This window comes from Furipterus horrens, unplaced genomic scaffold (assembly GCF_987537825.1).
Source record: "Furipterus horrens unplaced genomic scaffold, mFurHor1.1.pri manual_scaffold_17, whole genome shotgun sequence".
NCBI classification, from domain to species: Eukaryota; Metazoa; Chordata; class Mammalia; order Chiroptera; family Furipteridae; genus Furipterus; species Furipterus horrens.
In genome coordinates this window covers 94,934,001-94,954,077 of record NW_028327187.1, presented here as the reverse complement: position 1 = coordinate 94,954,077, position 20,077 = coordinate 94,934,001, and the positions used below count along the sequence as shown (strand labels likewise).

Here is a 20,077-nt window from a genome sequence, read left to right as displayed (position 1 = left end):
ACAGTTTCGTATTCCCTGATTTTAATGTGATAGGAAGCCATTTACATGGCAATAGTCAGTCATCAATTGAATATTTTGAACTGAGACAAGGTGGAAAAGGTTTCTTCGGTTGAAATCATGCAGGTGAGGCAAAGACAGAAAGAAGCCTGTTGTGGATGAATTATGCTAAGAGTTAAACCCTTATCAAAATCTAAGGCAGAAAAACTGTGAAGGCAAACCAGACAAACGTGCTTAGAGGAGTTTGAAAGAGAATCAGAATATTGTCATGTCATGTGAATGGATTCAAATGGAATGCTGTCTACTTTTAAAACTAAGCTGCATGATGACAGGTTACAAGGTAGATTAAGACCTAGGAAAAATGCATCTAGTAACATTACATTATCCTCAGCTCTTCACACAGGTTTTCCCATATCACTAACTACTCAGACACGATTAGCCTTTCTATTACCTATAATAACAAGGCTGTCTTTCTCACAAATTGCTCAGCAGTATATTTCTTTTCAGTTAGGGAAGTTTCAGTTATGCAAAATGAGTAGTAAGTTGTGGAGATCTGGTGTACAACATTGTGATTGTAACTAACAATATGATAATGTATGCTTGAAATTTGCTTAGAAGGTAGATCTTAAATATCTTCACCTCCCCCAACTAAAAGAAATGGTCACTATGTAAGATGATGGATATGTTAATTAGTTTGAATGTGGTGATTTTTTCAAAATTATATCAAATCAAATGGTACACCTTACATATATACCATTTTTAAGTCATATTTCAGTAAAGCTAGGACAAAAAAATAAATGAAAATAACTAAATAAGAATTTTTTAACCTTCCAAATAAGGAAATATGAAAAATAATGGTAACACCCAGTTATTAATGATGGTCAGGCCTAAAGAGATAATCTTATGCATTGTAATGGGAATTTGAATTGATAAAAATTTGAGGAGGACATTTACAATATGTTTAAAACTTGTAAGAATTGTTTATCTCTTTTGCTCCAATAATTTCAGTGTAAGAAATTTTTTGGAATAAAATAATTAAAGATATGCACAAATATTTTTATATAAACGTGTTCCTTATGGCCCTGGTTGGGTAGCTCAGTTGGTTGGAGCATTGTCTTGATACACAAAGGTTGTGGGTTTGAGCTCCGTCAGGGCACATAAAAGAATCAACCAATGAGTGCATGAATAAGTGGAACGATAAAATGTCTCTCTCCCTCTCTCTGTTTCTCTCTCCCCTTTCCTCTTGGTCTCTCAAAAATCAATTAAAAAAGAATGTTTCTTATGTAATTTATTATGTTGAATAATCAAAACTTATTTTTTAACTTTATTTTAAATGTTTTTGAATAGACATTATCTGTACCTAAATTTTTTTTGCAGTTTTATTGAGAAATAACCGACATATACCACTGTATAAGTTTAAGGCATAAAGCATGATAGTTTGATTGACTGCCTGTATTGTGAAATGACCACAATAGGCTCCACTAAAATTCATCTTCTCATGTAGATACAATAAAAAAAAAAAAAAAAAAGAGAAGAATGAACAGAGGGAAAAAATCCCTTGTGATTAGAACTCTTAGGACTTACTCTCTTAACAACTTTCCTGTATACTATACACCAGCGTTAACTTCAGTAACCATGTTGTACATTATATCCCTAGTACTTACTTATCTTATAATTGGAAATTTATACTTTTGACCACCTCTATCCATTTCTCCCACCCTTCACCTCTGGTATCCATAGGTTTGATCTCTTTTTCTATAAGTGTTGTGGGTTTTTTGTTTGCTTGTTTTTTAGATGTTTGTCTTTCTCTGTGTGACTTAATTTACTTAGCATAATGTCTTAAAGGTCCATCCATGTTGTCGTGAATTAGAGGATTTCCTCATTTTTTTCTACTTTATTTTACAATATTCTGTTACTTGTATATGCCACAACATCTTTATCCATTCATTCATGATGGGCACATAGGTTGTTTCCATGTCTTGGCTATGGTAAATAAAGCCTCTCTGAACATGGGGGGGCAGATATCTTTTTGAGTGAGTGTTTTTGTTTCCTTTGGACATGTTCCCAGAAGTGGAATTTTTGGATCCACATGGTAGTTCCATTTTACATTTTTTTGAGGATCCTCCATACTGTTTGCCATAGTAGCTGTACAATTTACAGTCCTACCAGCAGTGCACAAGGGTTTTCTTTTCTCCACATGTACACAAGCCTTTGTTGTATATTGCCCTTTGGGTAATGACCATTTAACAGGTGTAAGGTGATACTGCATTATGATGTTAATTTGCATTTCCCTAATGACTATTGATGAAAGTTAAATTTTAACAGTGAATAGTCTCTGATAGAAATGTGTTAGCTCACATATAAATATATCAATTATATATAATTTGTACATCCCAGTATGTATATGTGTGTGAATCTTTATTGATATGTAAAGGCTGAAATTCTATACATAAAAATGAAATAGTGTAGTCTTGGTTATGGGATGATGAATAATTTTCATATTCTTTAGCTTTTCTTGAATTTCTCAAATTACTGTAGTGAATGTTACTGATTTTATAATTATAAAAAAAGTTTTAGTATACTTAAGCCCTGCAGTTGAACATTTTTATCTCATCAATAAATCATCACTAATCCCACTCTAACCAATAAATTCCTATCTGATGTACATTTTTAACATTGTAGGCATTAAATCAGCTTCATAACAACTTTGCTTTATGTGATAGTCACAGCAATTACAAATAGTTGGTATTATTATCCCTGTGGTAGTTAATTTTATGTGTCAACTTAGCTGGGCCACAGTGCCCAGATATTAGGTCAGACATTACTCTGGATGTTTCTGTAAATATGATTTTGGGTGAGAATTACATTTAATCTGTGTACTTTGACTAAAGCAGATTGCCCTCCATAATGTGGGTGGGTCTTATCCCATACGTTGAAGGTCATTATGAAACAAAGGCTGACCTCCCCTGAGCCAGAAGAAATTCTGTCAGTAGAGTACCTTTGGACTCAAACTACAACTCTTCCTTGAGTCTCCAGCCTGCTAGCTTATCTTATAGATTTTTGGACTTCCCAAGTCAATTAAGTGAACCATGTGAACCATTTACAAAAAGTATGCGCACGCGTGCGCACACACACACACACACACACACACACACACACACACACATCCTGACTAATAGTCCTCAGAGATGGGCAGACTATTTTACTGCTCTTTGCACTAATCCAGAGTCATGGAACATTTGGTCTTTTTAGTTATAGACACCCTTTCTTTCCAAAATTATTTTCTCTGTGAGTTCAATGTGGACCAAAGTACTGGAAAAATTCTTAAAACATACATGAAAGGGAAAGACTTTTCATTTTAAGAACTTTGGTTTGTTGTGGGATGTCACATTTAAACGTCTTAAAAGCATTTAAAGCCATTTCATAGAATTGAAGGAGCAGCCAATGACAAACATGACCAGTGGTTTTCTCAGTAATCTAACAACAGTATACATTTGGTAACTTATTCTTTGTACATTAATGGTTTTAAGGTCATTAATTGGTGTCTAAAATAAATAAGCACAGGAAGCAATTTAAAATGTGGAGTAAGTTTTCCTGCAAGAACTTCTTACAGACATTTATAATAAGTGCTCACCTACATCTCCTCTCTTCCTCTCACTAGCTGATTGCTCTGAATGTCTGAATTGTTCTCAGCTCCACTAATTCTCTGCTTCTTGATTGCTAAAGTATTGGAATGAGTCAATATACAATATAATGCAATACAATATGAGACAAAACAGTGAAGTGCTGTATAATATGATACAATGCCATATACTACATTATATCACAATGGCATTCAATGGTTTACAATTCTTACAATATAATACAATACAGTACAGTACAGTACAGTACAATACAATACAATGCAATGCAATGCAAACAGATACGCTCAGAAGAGAGAGACTGAGAATTCCCTAGTCTGGGCCTCTTATTTTATAGATGAGGAAAATGAGGCCCAGAGAGGCTATTGATTTATGTATTAATTTAGTCAAACATATTAGTTCTTGGAATCTTTATTTTTTAAATATTTTTATTTTTAAAAGATTTTATTTATTTATTTTTAGAGAACAGGGAAGGGATGGAGAAAGGGAGAGAAACATCAATGTGTGGTTGCTTCTCGCATGCCCCCAACTGGGGACCTGGCCCATAACCCAGGCATATGCCCTGACTGGGAATCAAACCGGCAACCTTTTGGTTCTCAGGCCGGCGCTCAGTCCACGGAGCCACACCAGCCAGGGAAGTTCTTGGAATCTGTCAAGGATGACAATACTGATATGAAAAGGCATATGATTAACTGAAACTGGAGGATGTCTCAAACTGCAAACTAGGTTAATGCTGAAGAATAAAGAATATCAAAGTGAGAAGCTGAACGGATTAGAACAAATGAAAAGAACCTGGGTTCGATGCTGTTACAAACCCCGTTCCTCCAGGCTGTTGCGGTAGAGCAGGGTTCTGGGTTCTGGATTTAGAAATATGACTTGGGGCATTGCCACAAACAGAAATAACTGCTTTTAAACAATATTGGGAAGCCAGTTATAAACATCACTTTCTCTCCACACAGTCCATACCCCATTGCGCTTTCTTTGGGTTAAATTGCTAGGATCCTTTTAACTATCCCCCAAAACCTTGAAGTATTTCTGACTTTATCTTTAGACTAGATTCTTAGGGTACTGCAAATATACCATCGAGAATGGTAATACCATATTTGGACATTTCTGCATACAATATATGAGTGCTTTGGCAATTATGGTGAAAGAGAACATTGTTTCTTTTGAAATATTAATCCTTAACTTAAAAGTAAAACATTTATGTTTATTTTAATGGGGAACTAAAGTTAGTGGGGCAGGCACCAGGCAGGGAGCCTTTGCTGAACATTCTTTTGGGTAGCCATGCAGGACAGGACTTTTAACGCTCCTAAGTGGTGATGAAATTGCCTTGTCACCCTCCCCTTGGGACTCTTGACAAATGAGTTCATCAAAAAGAGTTTGAAATTGGTATCTGTTCATGTGTCTCAATTTTTTTTGTTATGTATAGTATTCTGAAGTCTATATTAAGAAATGATTTTTTTTTCAGATGATGGTAAAAATTTACGAGTCTGGTATAATCTTGAGATCAATATACATCCTGGGGAACCTGCACACACTTTTGAAATGGAATGTATTTGTATGGTAAGAGTCCATTCAATGTTCATAGAGTTTGCCTTTTTGCAGAAAGAGCTTTTTGTTGTATACTTAAATTGCTATCCCTAAAAAAAAAAATCCATATTAATTACTCACATGGGGATAAATTATTCAAGTTGTAGCAATTTTATTTTTAAATCCAGTCATATGGATTGAAAGCTTATGGAAAAGATTTTTTAGTTCTATAGTACCTTATTGTGACTGTATTGATTAGCATTCTACCTGGATGTTTCAACAGTTACTAGAGTAAACCTAACCTTCACCTTCATGCCTGCCCTCACACGTATGATAAAAGCAGCATTGTGTCTCTAGACTTTTTCAGTACTGATTCTGCCTAGTTGCTATAGCAGGTCTTTCACTTTGAAACATATTTAGAGCAACTGATGTAGATTTAGGGTTTTAAATAATAGTAACTAAGAATAGAATTGTCTTATATGATTTGTTAAAGTGTTACTAACTCCATGTCCAGGATTATTTAAGAGTCAAATATTGAGTCCTTTTTTAAATGAAAAACGAAGACAGTATTAATTGCTATTAATTATGTTTTCATTCAATTTAATTTCCTTATTAATACTCAAATATTTAAATCTATGATGAAGGTTATTTTCATTTTTTAATGTGAAGATAGATTTCTTTGTATGATTGATTATTTGGAATGTTGAACTTCTGCCCCATCACATAGAAAATAAGAAAAGACCTAAAAAACTATGTCTATAAATCAATTATTTGCCTTTCTGATTTCTGGGTAAATTTCTATTGAGGCATAGAAAATGGATGATTAAACTATTGAAGTGCACTCAAGTATAGATCGCAAAAGCAATCTCTCCTACTAAGTGGAAAATTACTTAATGTGATCATGGTAGGGTCATTTCACTCAATGAAAATGTCCTATTTCTGTGACACTGTTATCACTGCAGAATAAAATCTTTCTAAAGACTATTTAAAAAAAATTTTCAGCAACAATTGTGCCTCAGATAAACCTCATTGGCTATGAATGCCACTACGCAAAGCTTAAAGGCTATTTTAAAATGATATAACTTTAGTTATGAAACCACTTGCTGTGGAAAATGATTACTAGATTAAAAATCATCTCTTTATCAGGACACAAGAGAAAAAAAATTTTAATGGGTTCAGGAGAAACTAGGACCATGAGACGGTACCTCAAAAAGAGGAAGACATTGGCTTCCTTATTAACCATATGTTTAAAATAGGGAAGGAGATGAGTAGAAATACACAACACAAACTAGCAAATATAGATGCAACTCTTAAAATTACAAGCAACTGTTGCATCTTCTCATTAAATGGTACATAAAGCGCCCCCTTTTGGAGACAGCATTGTTAACCCTTCAAGAATGTACTGTTACAAAATTGAGATTTTTATAACTCTCAACTCTGCATGGTGAAGATTGTCACACAGGTTGAGAAACCTGCACCATCAGGGCCCCTTATGCGGATACATAAGAAGACTGAGCAAAAAGCAAAAGGGAGCCATCACTTGTCTCTTTAATGTACTTAAGTATGTTTTCATTTTTAAAATTAAGATATGTATATACTCTTCTGGGAATACATTGTCTTCATGAATAATGTACTTTCAAATGGACCCTTCTCAATTTTTCATAAAGGACCTCCCCCTCCCCATGCAGCAAAGTCCATTATTATTACTTAACCCTAATTTAATACCACAGTGGGAGACCTATAACTTTTCTTATTCATATATTATTTCAGATTATTATGAATTATCCTATTGCTTTTATTTTTCATTGTGAATAGTTAACATGGTTATTCCAGAAAGACATTGGAATAATATCCTCTCAAGGTCTACTTGAAAACGCAAGTTTTGACCCCATTCTATTGAATCGTTTTATATTACAATGCAGGAGCAAAACTTAGCACCATCAGCTGCTACATTGCTCTCTTTGTCACTATAGACAGATACTCTGTACTAATTAAATGTTCGCTTTCAACTGAGTTTGGTGGAGAAGTGGAGTCTTTTTCCACTAACTCTATCCACATAACAGTGATACTTTTGCCAAGATATTAAGCTTTCCCACCTTTCTAATAGTAATTGCCTAAGGTACAAATTTAGGAGCTATTAATTCATGGACATGGAGGTTTATTTAGTTGGTAGAGATAGTATGGGTTATTTTAAATAAGCCCATCAAATAAACTTTTATGCACTTCTTGAAGAAAATGCTTTCTGAATACTTTCTGAAGTACACTAAAACTGTTATCCTTAACTACATATTGTTCCCTAGTATACTTGAGTACAGTTGCTGTTTTTGCAAAACTTTTGAGAAATGTTTTACTTAAGCCTTAGATCATCAGATGTGGCAAGGGAGCTTTCAAGATACTAAGCCATCTCTGATTTCCTACCTGCTTCTCAAGCTTTTGTTACATTGAACCCAATTTCCACATTTTCTCTAGAGATGAATGAATGATTAGAATCTTTCTAAAATGGGGTTTGTGTAAGAAAAATGATAGTTAGACACTCAAGGCACATAAATTTGTTTACTTCTTATAGCAGCTTTCAAAGATCAGGTTATATTCACAATAAACAATAATTGGTTGTTAGTAGTGATTCATTATCTGTTGGGGTAAAGTATTTAGGATTTTCTTGGAAATTTTACTGTGGAATATCTGCTGTCCCATTTTGTTTAAACTCAAAAATATCTTGTATGTCATTTAGCCTGACTGTGGGAGAATGATAAGCATAATCCACCATCTTCCCACTGACAATAATTCCAGTATACAGCATAGCAGTTTGCTGTATTTTCTGAAAACAAAGCTTAAGTGTGTGAATAAAATTTTATATGCTTTAAGTTTCAGGTCAGTGATAGCCTTCAAAATATTTGATCTGTTGTCAATGGTAATTGCATGACTATTTCTTTACTTATATTTTCATTCTATAGTCAAGTTTCAATTAAATTCACTCTCTTGTTAGTGGTGAGACCCAGAAATCTCCCACAAGCTAGTAAGAGGGGAGCATAGTTAAAGAACTGTTAATCCACATAGTGTCAAATATAAAAAGCATTAATACAAAACAATGTATATGAGTTGCCAACCATTTTCAATAAGGTTTGAGTTTAAAATTTTAGCTTTCATAATATGAAAAATATATTTTCAGGTACTCATTTTGTTATGTATTTTTTCTTTCCTTTATATTTTTATATTTGTTTTTTCTGGGTGAAAAATCATATATCATGAGAGTTGTACATGATACTGAAATATGTCTTTCTCCGGAAATGTTAAGGTAGGAAAAATAAATGTTCTGGTTTGAATTTACCTTGAAAAGTTGTGAAAAATTCTTAAATTGGATTTTTAAAAAGTATCTCTCAGACTCTTTTATGTTAAATCACAAAATATATGTACTGCTATGCTATAGATACATAGATCTATATATGTTTGTGTGTGTATATGTATACGTGTGCCTGTGCATGCACACACACACATAAAGAGAGAACACACCTATAACTTACATTAAAGAACTAAAGAAGAATGTAATTCCTTGGGATTGGTTCCTGCAATTAGACATCTTTCTATTGTCACTTTCTTTCATAGTCACTCCCCCACCCTCCGCCACAACGTTATGGGAAATGTCAGAGTACACGTGAACAAACCTATGGACGCTACAGGAGTCCCTGAGTGTTTCATAACACCTCAGTGCCTATAGATGCATCCTCATCCCCACCTCAACCCCTACCCCCCAATCTTGCATTAGCAGCCACCCCTGCATTTCATATGTCTCAGCTTGAATGTCGGATAGAGGGGGTGGGAAGCATGACTTCAGTAGTTACAGTGACATTCATGTGGCAGTAGCAGAGCAATGGCAATGCTGTTTCTAATTTGTAATTACAGACCTGGTTCCTCTGAGTTCTAAACTGTTGGCACTGACTTTGCAGTTTAGGAAAATTATTGAGACAACTTAAAGTTAGCACTTCCTCCAAATTACATGGTACATTTCAAAATACCCTTTGGGACAGTTTATTCATTGACTTTCTAATGTTTTCAAATTGAATAAAGTTAAAATTGAAGATTTCCTCATAATATATCTTAATTAAATGAGTTTTATTGTGTGTTCTGGACCTCAGAAAGAATGCTTTTATAATGAACTCAATGATTATTTTCTCGGAGACAATATGGTGAGAAATACTTCCTGCTGGTGCATGTTGAATTGTCATTGATGCAACTTAAGCTTTATGAGCCAACACATAATCTTTATTTACTTAGACCCATTGACAATAGGAAGTATGAAGTTTTCAGTGCAAATACTCAGTGAATTAAATTTTTCCTGCTCAGAGGCTATGTGACTGTAACATTTAGCCACTCATTTATTTATATTGGGGTAATCAACCAAATGTCTGCTCCATGGACAAAGCTGCAGAGTCTATGTTGAAGATATGTTTTGTGAATCACTAACTCTCTCCTCATCAGCACCAGTCCCTATCAGCTTAGTGTCAGGTTTTGTTTTTCTGTTTTTTTGTTTTTTGCCAATCCTATAATATTATTTGATAAATTTCAAAAAAGCCTCATGTACTAAAGAACATCCATGACCAATTTTTAAATTGTGACTGAAATATTCAATATTCTCCTTTTAATCAGGTTAAGGCATTATAGACAACTAGTCTTTGTTAAGATTGAGGTATGTCCTACCTGTTGCTCACTTTTGACACATTTGCTTCCCTTAATGGCTTTCACTTTTGTGGAAATTGTGGCTGTCAGGGGATGAAATATAAATTATTAGCCAGCATGGGTCAGAATGAGGATCAAGAAATGTCCTGGAACTTGAAGAGTGCCTTCTAGGACTGAGCGTGTAGCTGGGGTGGGGGGAAGGGGGAGAGGCAGGACAAGAGAAACCAGAAAACAGGCATCTAAACAGGAAGGTAGTCACATCATCAGTATAATTTGACTTCTTAGTTCAAATTGTCCTTACTGTATGATGCTAATGTAGAGGTACTTAAAGTCTGTCCTCTAGATCAGCAGCAGCAGCTACAATGTTTTAGAAATACAAGTTTTTAGGCACTATCCAAAATCTACTGAATCATAATCTTTGGAGTAGGGGGCCAATAATCTATGCTTTAGCAACCTCTGCAGGTGATTCCTGTGCATGCTGAAGCTTGAGTATTGATACTGCAGCTAGAGAAAGTTGACAAATGGACCTCATATTAATAATGGTACTAAGTGAAATGTATTTTAAGTGTAATTTTCCAGCATCCTTAGCATTTAGCTAGAAAGAACTTTTGGACTACTTGCCGAAAAAAAAAAAGTTACCATTCACCAAGACTAATCAAGGAAAACAAAAGATTAAGAGCAAGTGAGATACGTTCAGTAGTGGATCAAGGAGAAAAATAAAACAAATAACCTTATATTGTATCACAATTTTCTTTGTCTTTGCTCTTATAGAACAATGACTGTGTACAGACCTGTAAGAGCTGATTACATTTGTTCCGTAATTCTAGGAGAGTGTTTGGTTTGACATACCTCTGCAAAATGTAGAAGAGCAAAGTCTTCACATGGAAGTGCTGTTTTCAACTCCTGCCCTTACTGGACCCCAAAGAATTTTGCTGAATCCACTTCAGTCTGTTGACTATACTGTATGCTATACTCCATCAGCTACAGGCTGTATAGATGAAAGGTATGGTTTCAGTACGGCATTATATTTTATTGTTCATTTTTTGAAATTAAGCTTTTAGAATGATTATTTTCATACTATACTAATTTAGATTACGCTTGCTCATAGCTTTAGCTTTATTTAATACCATTCATTTATAAAATGTACCGATGTAGAGTTAGCATTGTTTTCTCCAATGTGAAAATACTTATTGGAATATAAAATTAAGTCACTTCTAAATTGCTTTTTATATATCTTCTTTCAGAACACTTTTCACTAATCATTTTTTTCTAGGTGCAAAAACTTGAGTCAAATGAAAATGATTACACAAGGATTAGGGGTTAAACTTTCAATTTTCTTGATGAAATTAATTTATATTTTATATTCTAAATTAAGTACAGATCATACTCTTGGAATACATAGAGAATATTAATTAAGAGTATTATACTATGATGAATATATACACAGATGGTTCTTGACTTAAGAGAGTTATGTCCCCATGAACCCATTCTAAATTGAAAGTATCATAACTCAAAAATACTTTTAATACACCTAACCTACCAAACATTATAGCTTAGTCTAGATTACCTTGAATGTGCTCAGAACACTGCATTAGCTTACAGTTGGGAAAATCATCTAACACAGTGAATACATTGTAGAGTATCAGTTGTAGTCCAGGAAAAGGTCAAAATTCCAAATTAGATTTACAGTATTGACTGAATGCATATCACTTTTGCACCATTGTAAAGTTGAAAGATGGTAAGTATAAACATTTACGTTGAACCATCATAAGTCAGATACTGTATGTATACACACACACATCATAAACATGCACCAATATACATACATATATTAGTACAATGATAAGTGTTTTTATAACATGATAATTATGAAAAACTTAGTACAGTATACTCACCTACATGCACACACAAACACAATCTATGTTCATGATCAACTTAATTAGTTTATAGTAAAATAATCAGCTTTATTTGTTTCAAAGTAAAATGCCACTTATTTATTATATTTATAAACACTAGACTTAGTATTGGTATGTGTAACAAAATGCATCCATTATTTCATGAAAATGCCTTTTGTTAGCTCATATGTTCTTTCAAAGTTAGACTAATTCTTGTTTTAATGAATGATGAATAAATGTATTTGTGAAATTTTAGAGGATAAAAATTTTTGTAATGTGAAGCATGATAATAACATAACAAATTATAAAAGACACTAATTTGATAGATTACTATTATAAATGTCAGCTATCCTTCTCTCCCCAGTGTGATTGTAGAGGCTTTGTGAACAGACTAAATCTTGAATTTCTTTATCAGCATACATTAGAAGACATAATTTGAGGTAATACTTACTGACTGCTTCCTCTACTCTCATCACTGAGGCATATATGTTACATTCATACACACATAAAATTCTCAAAGCAACCATGAGAGAGAAGCAAGAGTAATTGCTCCCATTTTATAAGTGATGAAATTGAAGCTAAACATGTTAGGTGACTCGTTCGAGGCCACACAAATAAAAGATGAAAGAGCTGGGATACCAGCCCAGTTATACTTAAAGACTGTCACCTGCTCTGTCTCTGTCTCCCCCAGAGACGAGCATATACTGGTTATGAAGGGAGCTCTCCAGGGCTGTATGCCACTTCACAGCCTTCACAGGAAAATGTACATGTGTTTAATTCAACAAGGTAAATTTGATTTAATCACAGGTTGAAAGCAAAACTTTTTTTGGTATACTCATTCAAGGTATTTGAATTATTTAGCTTTAAGCATTTTTCATTGACTTAACAAGCATATATTAAACAGATATTAATACCAGCACTGTTTTGGTTTATTTTTTTTTTTTTTGAATAATGAGGTGATTTTCTCACACAAAAAAAGAAAAATTTAAAAATTCACCTACAGTAAGAGTAGAATGTGTCACAGAGCCATTGTCAAATATTGTATTTGAGATATTTTTTTCTGCCAAATGTATTATACAAACTAAAATGACTGATAAGAGTTTGTATATTCTCTCCACCAGCATTGTTTTTCAGCCTTATAAGGTTCTAGAGTTCTGGTATTTACTGAGACTTACTGTCAAATTACCAAGACCAACAACAATGCGAGAACTGCAGTGTGACCTTGGAAAGTAAGTTCTATTTTATAGATAAAATTATTTTATGAAAGAAAAAGAGTTTGTCTAAAAGAGCAGTGTTATAATGTATTTAACATTTTTAAATAACACATGAATATGTTTTCAATTGATTTTCTTTTCCAGGGAAGGGTTGCTATTTAAACTACTCCATGGAACACTTATGTGAAAGAAAAACAAGTCAGGACTTAGTATGGAGAAGCTTTTACTAGAAATGATTATTGTAAGAGAGGGAAAGGGACTATAGAAATAGTGGAAGGGGCTAGCGTGGTAGAGAGAATGCTCTGATTTCAGAAATGTGCAAGCATCTCAAAATGAAATAGAAGAAGCTTTTTTACTTTATAAGGTGAAGGAGGGACAAACAGAGAGAACAAAGCAGCATCTTCAAAAGGACTAGACAAGGAAGGGAAAAATGACCTGTGGGAACTGATCAGAAAAGTGTCTTGCTGGGATAATCTGATTTCCAGGAAAAGCCAGGAAGGGAGGCATGTTCTCCTTTTTTTGTGTTTGCTCAGGCTTGGAGACAAGCACAGTTCAGGACACTGTTGGAAAAAGAGAAGGCTGACTGAAGTTTGCAAGGCAAATCAGAGGGTAAGCAATAGGCAACTGGGAGTACTTTGGTCATTTCGTTAATACCATATTCACTTGAGATATGACCATTTATATTTAGGTGGTTGAGCTCTTATTACATGTGGTGTTACTACATAGGGATGGAGAACCAAGTCACAATTGATGCTAGTGGGCAAATGAATGCCTTTTCATTAATTTCTCTCCCTTAGCACACCAAAAGGCTATTGAATTCTCCTAATTCCAGATCTTGAGCCAAAACATCACTGCAAGTGATTTCTTAAAGAAGTGATCCCAGCTAGAAAAAATCAGTAAGATAATAAGGGAAGCAGGATAAGAAACAGGAAGAAGCTAAGCAAGGGTATGATTTCAGGTACAGTCCCAGACTTGATCTGATCCTGCAGAAAGCTCTGGAGCATAAATTACATCTCCGAAGTGGTCTTGTCTTGATGCCATGTTGCTGGGCTTTTGAACTCCAGTAGTCACTAAATATATTAGTATATGAAAACTATATATATGTATAAATAATTATGAATAATTTCATGAAAATATTTGGCTCAAACAGTTTTAAAATGATTTTTTCATTCCAATGGATGTGGGGTTGTGGGGATCGAGCATAAAACAAAAAAGAGAGAAAGAACTCATGGACATGGACAACTGGCTGGTGATTACAGGGGTGAGGAGGGTGGTTGGAGGCGGAAGCAGGTATAGGAGGAATGAATGGTAATGGAAAAATATAATAAAAAATGTGAAATATTTAAAAAATATACTAGCTCTTTTTCTTTTTAGCTTCTTGTTATTTTTGAATATGGTTTTTTTTAAAACTTGATTTGTTTTTATCTAAGTCATACACTGTACAGTTAAAGGACCTAATATTTAAACATACTTGGTAGTAACTATTTTTTTAACCAGCCTTTTCTTGGACCCTTGTCCTCTTTGAAGTGTTCAATTTAAATTCTTAAAATGTTGATGTGGCTCTGTTTCCATACAGTTTTCTAGGTAGTTGAGGCCTCTTTCAGTATGGAAACAAATGACTTAGCGTTCTGGAAGTCTTGAATTATGCCATTTCTCTATTGTCTCTCTTCTCTCTTGCTTTATCTATGTTTTGGCTTTAGAACCTGGGGCCTATTTCAATAATTGTCTTACTTTTTATTGCCTCCCCCCCCACAACATTTGTATTTTTCACTTAGATTCACTCAGTTTTATATTTCAATGTTTTATTGAATTTTTATGTCAGCTATCAACATCCAAGACTTTTTGTTTTTATTTGGATATGTCTTTTGTTTGTTTTTAAAAATAATAATGTTCTGTTCTTTTTTCATGTTTGTAATATTTCCTCTCATATCCCTTAACATATGAATGGTCATTTTAAAAAGCCATGGTCTTTGTCTTAATGTTTTTGGTCTTTCCTATTAGAAACTTTCTCTGATGCTTGTTTTACTCATGTTTACATGTGAGGCTCTAAATTGATAGTTGGGCCTTACTGACCCATTCATGTTGTTCTGTGTGCTGTTGTTCATTTACTTTCTTTGCTACCAAAAAATATTCCTTTTTATTGTTGATGAACCTTTTTTTCCAGGTTTCGTAGATTATGAAAAATATCATTTATTACATAGTATATGTTTTTGTTATTCATTTGTGCTCATTTCTATTGTGCATAAACTGGGAATATAATATCACTTAAATTTAGTGGATAATGACAAAGAATTCAACAATTGGTTGCACCTTTTTACACTCCTACCAGTCCTACATGAATTGTTTTTGCCTCACATCCTCAGAAACATAGGTACTGTAAGGCTACTTTTAACAATTCTGGTGTGTGTGAAGTGGTACCTTAATGTACTTTTAATTTATATTTCCCTCATGACTAATGAGGTTAACTGTTGTTATATGTTTATAGGCCATTTGATAGTCCTTTCTTATCCAATTACAGTTTACATTCACTGTTATTTTGTGTTAGTTTCAGGTGTACAGTATAGTGGTTAAATAGCACTGGTTTTCATAGTGTCTACCAATTCACATTCCCTTCAACAGTATGCCACTAATCCCTTTCCTCCACATTTTTACTGATACTTTTTAAATTTAATTGTTATTGTATTTTTTTCTATTACCATTTAGTCCCCTTATGTGCTCCTCCCCCCAGCAGTCTCCACACTGTTGTCCTGGCCCATGAGTCCTTTATCCTTTTTGCTCAATCCCTCCACCCCCTCACCTCCTCCTAACTAGCTGTCATCTGCTCTCTATGAATCTGTCCCCATTTTCCTTGTTAGATTAATTTGTTCATTAGATTCCACATGTGAGTGAAATCATATGGTATTTGTCTTTCTCTGACTGGCTTATTTCACGTAGCATAATGTTCTCCAGGTCCATCCATACTGTTGCAAAGGGTAAAATTTTTTTCTCACAGCTGAGTAGTATTCCACTCTATATGTACCATAGTTGTTTTATTGATTCATCTATTGATGGACACTTGAACCGTTTTCATATCTTGGCAATGGTAAATAACACTGCAATGAACATAGGGGTGCTTATGTTTTTTCAAAATAGTATTTTGGGTTCCTTCAGATACTATTCCCAGAAGTGGGATTGGTAGGTCAAAAGGCAGATCCATTTTTACTTTTTTGAGGTATCTTCACACTGCTTTCCACAGTAGCTGCACCAGTCTGCATTCTCACCAACAGTACAGAAGGGTTCCCCTTTTGCCACATCCTCACCAGCACTAGTCTGTTGATTTACTGATGATGGTCATTCTGACAGGTGTGAGATGGTATCTCATTTTGGTTTTAATTTGCATTTGTTTGATGATTAATGATGTTGAGCATCTTTTCACATGTCTATTGGCCATCTGTATGTCCTCTTTGGAGAAGTGTCTATTGAGGTCCTTTGCGCATTTTTTAATTGGGCTGTTTGTGTTTTTTGGTGTTGAGTTTTGTAAGTACTTTATAAATGTTGGATATTAACCCCTTATCGGATGTATCAGCAAATATCTTCTCCCATTCAGTGCATTTTCTTTTTGTTTTGTTGATGTTTTCCTTTGCTGTGCAAAAACTTTTTAGTTTGATATAGTCCCATTTGTTTATTTTTTTATTTTGTTTCCCTTGCCTGGGGCGATATATCCAATAAAATATTGCTACAAGCAATGTCCGAGATTTTGCTGCCTATGTTTTCTTCTAGGATTTTTATGGTTTCAGGTCTAACATTAAAGTCATTGATCCATTTAGAATTTATTATTGTGTGTGGTAGGAGGCGGTCTAGTTTCATTTTTCTGCATGTATCTGTCCAATTTTCCCAACACCATTTATTGAATAAACTATTTTAGCCCATTGTATGTGCTTGCTTCCTATCAAATATTAATTGACTATAAAGGTGTGGGTTTATTTCTGGGCTCTCTATTCTGTTCCATTGATCTGTGTGCCTGTTTTTTTTTTGCCAGTATCAGGCTGTTTTGATTACTACGGCCTTGTGGTATAGTTTAATATTGGGATATTCTCAGTATTGCTGTGCTATGCAGGGCCTTTTGTACTTCCATATAAATTTTTTGAAATATTTGTTCTAGTTCTGGGAAATATATCATTGGAATCTTGATAGGAATTGTGTTGAATCTATAGATTACTTTGGGCAGTATGGACATTTTAATGATGTTAGTTCTCCCTGTGCATGAACACAGTATGTGCTTCTATTTATTTGTATCTTCTTCAGTTTGTTTTTTCAGTGTCCTGTAATTTTCTGTGTACAGGTCTTTTACATCCTTGGTTAGGTTTATTCCTAGGTATTTTATTCTTTTTGAAGCGATTGTAAATGGATTGTTTTCTTAATTTCCCTTTCTGTTAGTTTGTTATTGGTGTATAAAAATGTAACTGATTTCTGGATATTAATTTTGTATCCTGCCATTTTGCTGAATTCTTTTATCAGCTCTAGTAGTTTCCTGTTGGAATCTTTGTGGTTCTCTATTCATGTCATCTGCAAATAAAGACAGTTTTACTTCTCACTTTTCAATTTAGATGCCCTTTATTTCTTCTTTTCGTCTGATTGCTGTGGCTAGGACTTCCAGTACTATGTTGAATAAGGGAGGTGAAAGCAGACATCCCTGTCTTGTTCCCGTCACCAATACTTATCTTACATTAAAAAACGAAGTCAGCTCTGGCTTCTGTGGCTCAGTGGATTGAGCATCGGCCTGCAAGCCAAGTGTCGCTGGTTCGATTCCCAGTCAGGGCACATGACTAGGTTGCACGTCAGGTCCGCAGTTGGGGTTGCGAGTGAGAGGCAACCTACACAGTGATGTTTCTCTCCCTCTCTTTCTCCTTTCCCCTCTCTCTAAAAATAAAATAAATAAACAAACAAACAAATAAGTTATTTTTAAAAAACGTCATCCTAACAGGCATGGGGTGATATCTCAGTATGGTTTTGATTTGCATTGCTACAGGATTCTAATTTTGATACTGTATACCAAATGGCATTAGAAACTATGGTGGAGCCCAGCTGGTGTGGGTCAGTGGATTGAGTGCCGGCCTGCGAACCAAAAGGTCACTGGTTCAGTTCCCACAGGGCACATGCCTTGGTTGTGGGCCAGGTCCCCAGTTGGGGATGTGTGAGAGGCAACCGATTAATGTATCTCTCACACATGGATGTTTTTCTTCCTCTATTTCTCATTCCCTTCCCCGTTCTCTAAAAAGTAAATAAATAAAATCTTAAAAAAAAAGAAATGATGATGGAATAAGAATTTTGAATGCTCTTGATTATTCTTTGCTTTGACCAACTATACCAGCCACATTTGGGGGGCAGGGGGCCAGTTTACTCCTTCATCATCAGTTTGAATCTTCCTGATGTAATGGGCATAGCTTTGTTAATTTATTACTCTTTGTTATTTCTAGACTATGTTAACTTTTTGGTCTGAATTTAGCAGTTATAAAATAATTGGTAAACATTTCTCCTAAAACTGGGATATGTTCTAGTACCCAATGTATAATATCATTGATGTCAAAAATAGAGAATCAGGGATTATTTAATTTAGCAAAATGTCATTAGTTCATATGATTCTTATTTTGAAACTCATACAAGTCCTTGTATTAGTTTCATAGGCCTGCCATAATAAGTATCATAAACTGAGTGGCTTGAAACAACGTAAGTTTATTGTCTCACAGTTCTGGAGGCTATAAGATTGAAATCAAGGTTTCAGCAGGACCATGCTTCTTCTGAATCCAATAAAGGAGAATCTTGCCTTGCCTTTTCTCTCTTCTGGTGCTTGCATGCAATTCTTGATGTTCCTTGCCTTATGGATGTATTGCTCCAATTCTCTACCTCCACTGTCATGTGGCCATCTTCTCATGTGTCTTTATATCATCTTCATATACGGATGCCAGTCATATTGGAATAAGGACCACCCTACTCCAATATGATCTCATTTTAACTACTAACATCTGCAACAACCCTATTTCCAAGTAAGGTCACACTCTGAGGTGTTGGGAGTTAGGACTTCAGTTTATCTTTTTGCAGGATGCAATTCAACCCATAATAGTCATCAAGTTTATAAGATTAACACTGAACAAGGTTATGAACAAGTTTACTAGCTTTGTTTTTCCTTTTAGGTATGTCACTCAAGTCATTTATTTATTCAATTCTACACATGAAACCTTAAAATTGCAAGTAAAAAACAGTAATCCTGATAATTTTATCCTGGATCCAAACAAACCACTGGTAAGTATATTCAGAAAGCCAAGTATTCTATCACTACTAGAGCGTTTTCCAATTCTGATTTTGGGACATTGTGGAATATTAACATTTAATTATTAATAAGGTATCAGATGTCTAAAATTTAAAAATAGAGTTTATGTAATTATAATATATATCCCCAATGGTAATTTATAAAAAAACAAATATAATATTCATATAAATTTTTGAAATTATATATGCTAGATTCATGTTCATTGTCACTGAATTCTAAATAGACTCTGCTTTATTTCTGACCATTTTGGTAATCACTCTTTATGGTAGGTTCCCAGTAATATGATTTTGACCGAACACTCATGCTGTGTTTCCAGGGTCCCAAGAGGCCAGTTCTTTTCCAGCCCTTTGTGAGTTCCTGCGCTACACCTCTGCCCCACTTCTGGACAGTGCTGTAGCTCTGCTCGTCTCTCCTCCTTCCTGGGTTCCATTTTCTCCTTCCTTAGTCCCTGGCAGAGAGTAGAGGCTGTCAATGGGGCGCAATCACTTTTCTCCTCCCTCACCAAAATAAGATCTGAAGGTTCAGCATCAGTCTGTTTCCAAAGCATATATCAAGTAAGTTAGTGAATGTCAAAACCAAGCATTCAGGTAAATTTCAAAATAACAATTGCACGAGATTTTTTCTCTTCAGAGGACCTCACAGTAAATCATGAAGGCCTACTAAGTAGATAGTTATTTAAATAAAGGCTTTTACTGTTTGCCTTTTAAAGATTGCTAAAATACCTACAATGTGATTTCTTTATATCTTAATACCTGTCTCTTGTCAATCGCTCATTTCCAACTGACGATATCATGATATGAAATTAATTATTGACTG

At 34.5% G+C, this 20,077-nt stretch overlaps 1 protein-coding gene across 1 annotated transcript in view; it reads left to right on the top strand.

The window, feature by feature from the left end:
* Positions 1-20,077, top strand: part of CFAP47 (cilia and flagella associated protein 47) — a 360,991-nt gene that overhangs the window by 268,798 nt on the left and 72,116 nt on the right. The window contains exons 51-54 of the mRNA XM_090264123.1: positions 5,110-5,204; positions 10,673-10,848; positions 12,862-12,969; positions 19,125-19,233. Of these exons, the coding sequence (XP_090120249.1) occupies positions 5,110-5,204; positions 10,673-10,848; positions 12,862-12,969; positions 19,125-19,233 (488 nt within the window). The remainder of the gene's footprint in view (positions 1-5,109; positions 5,205-10,672; positions 10,849-12,861; positions 12,970-19,124; positions 19,234-20,077) is intronic.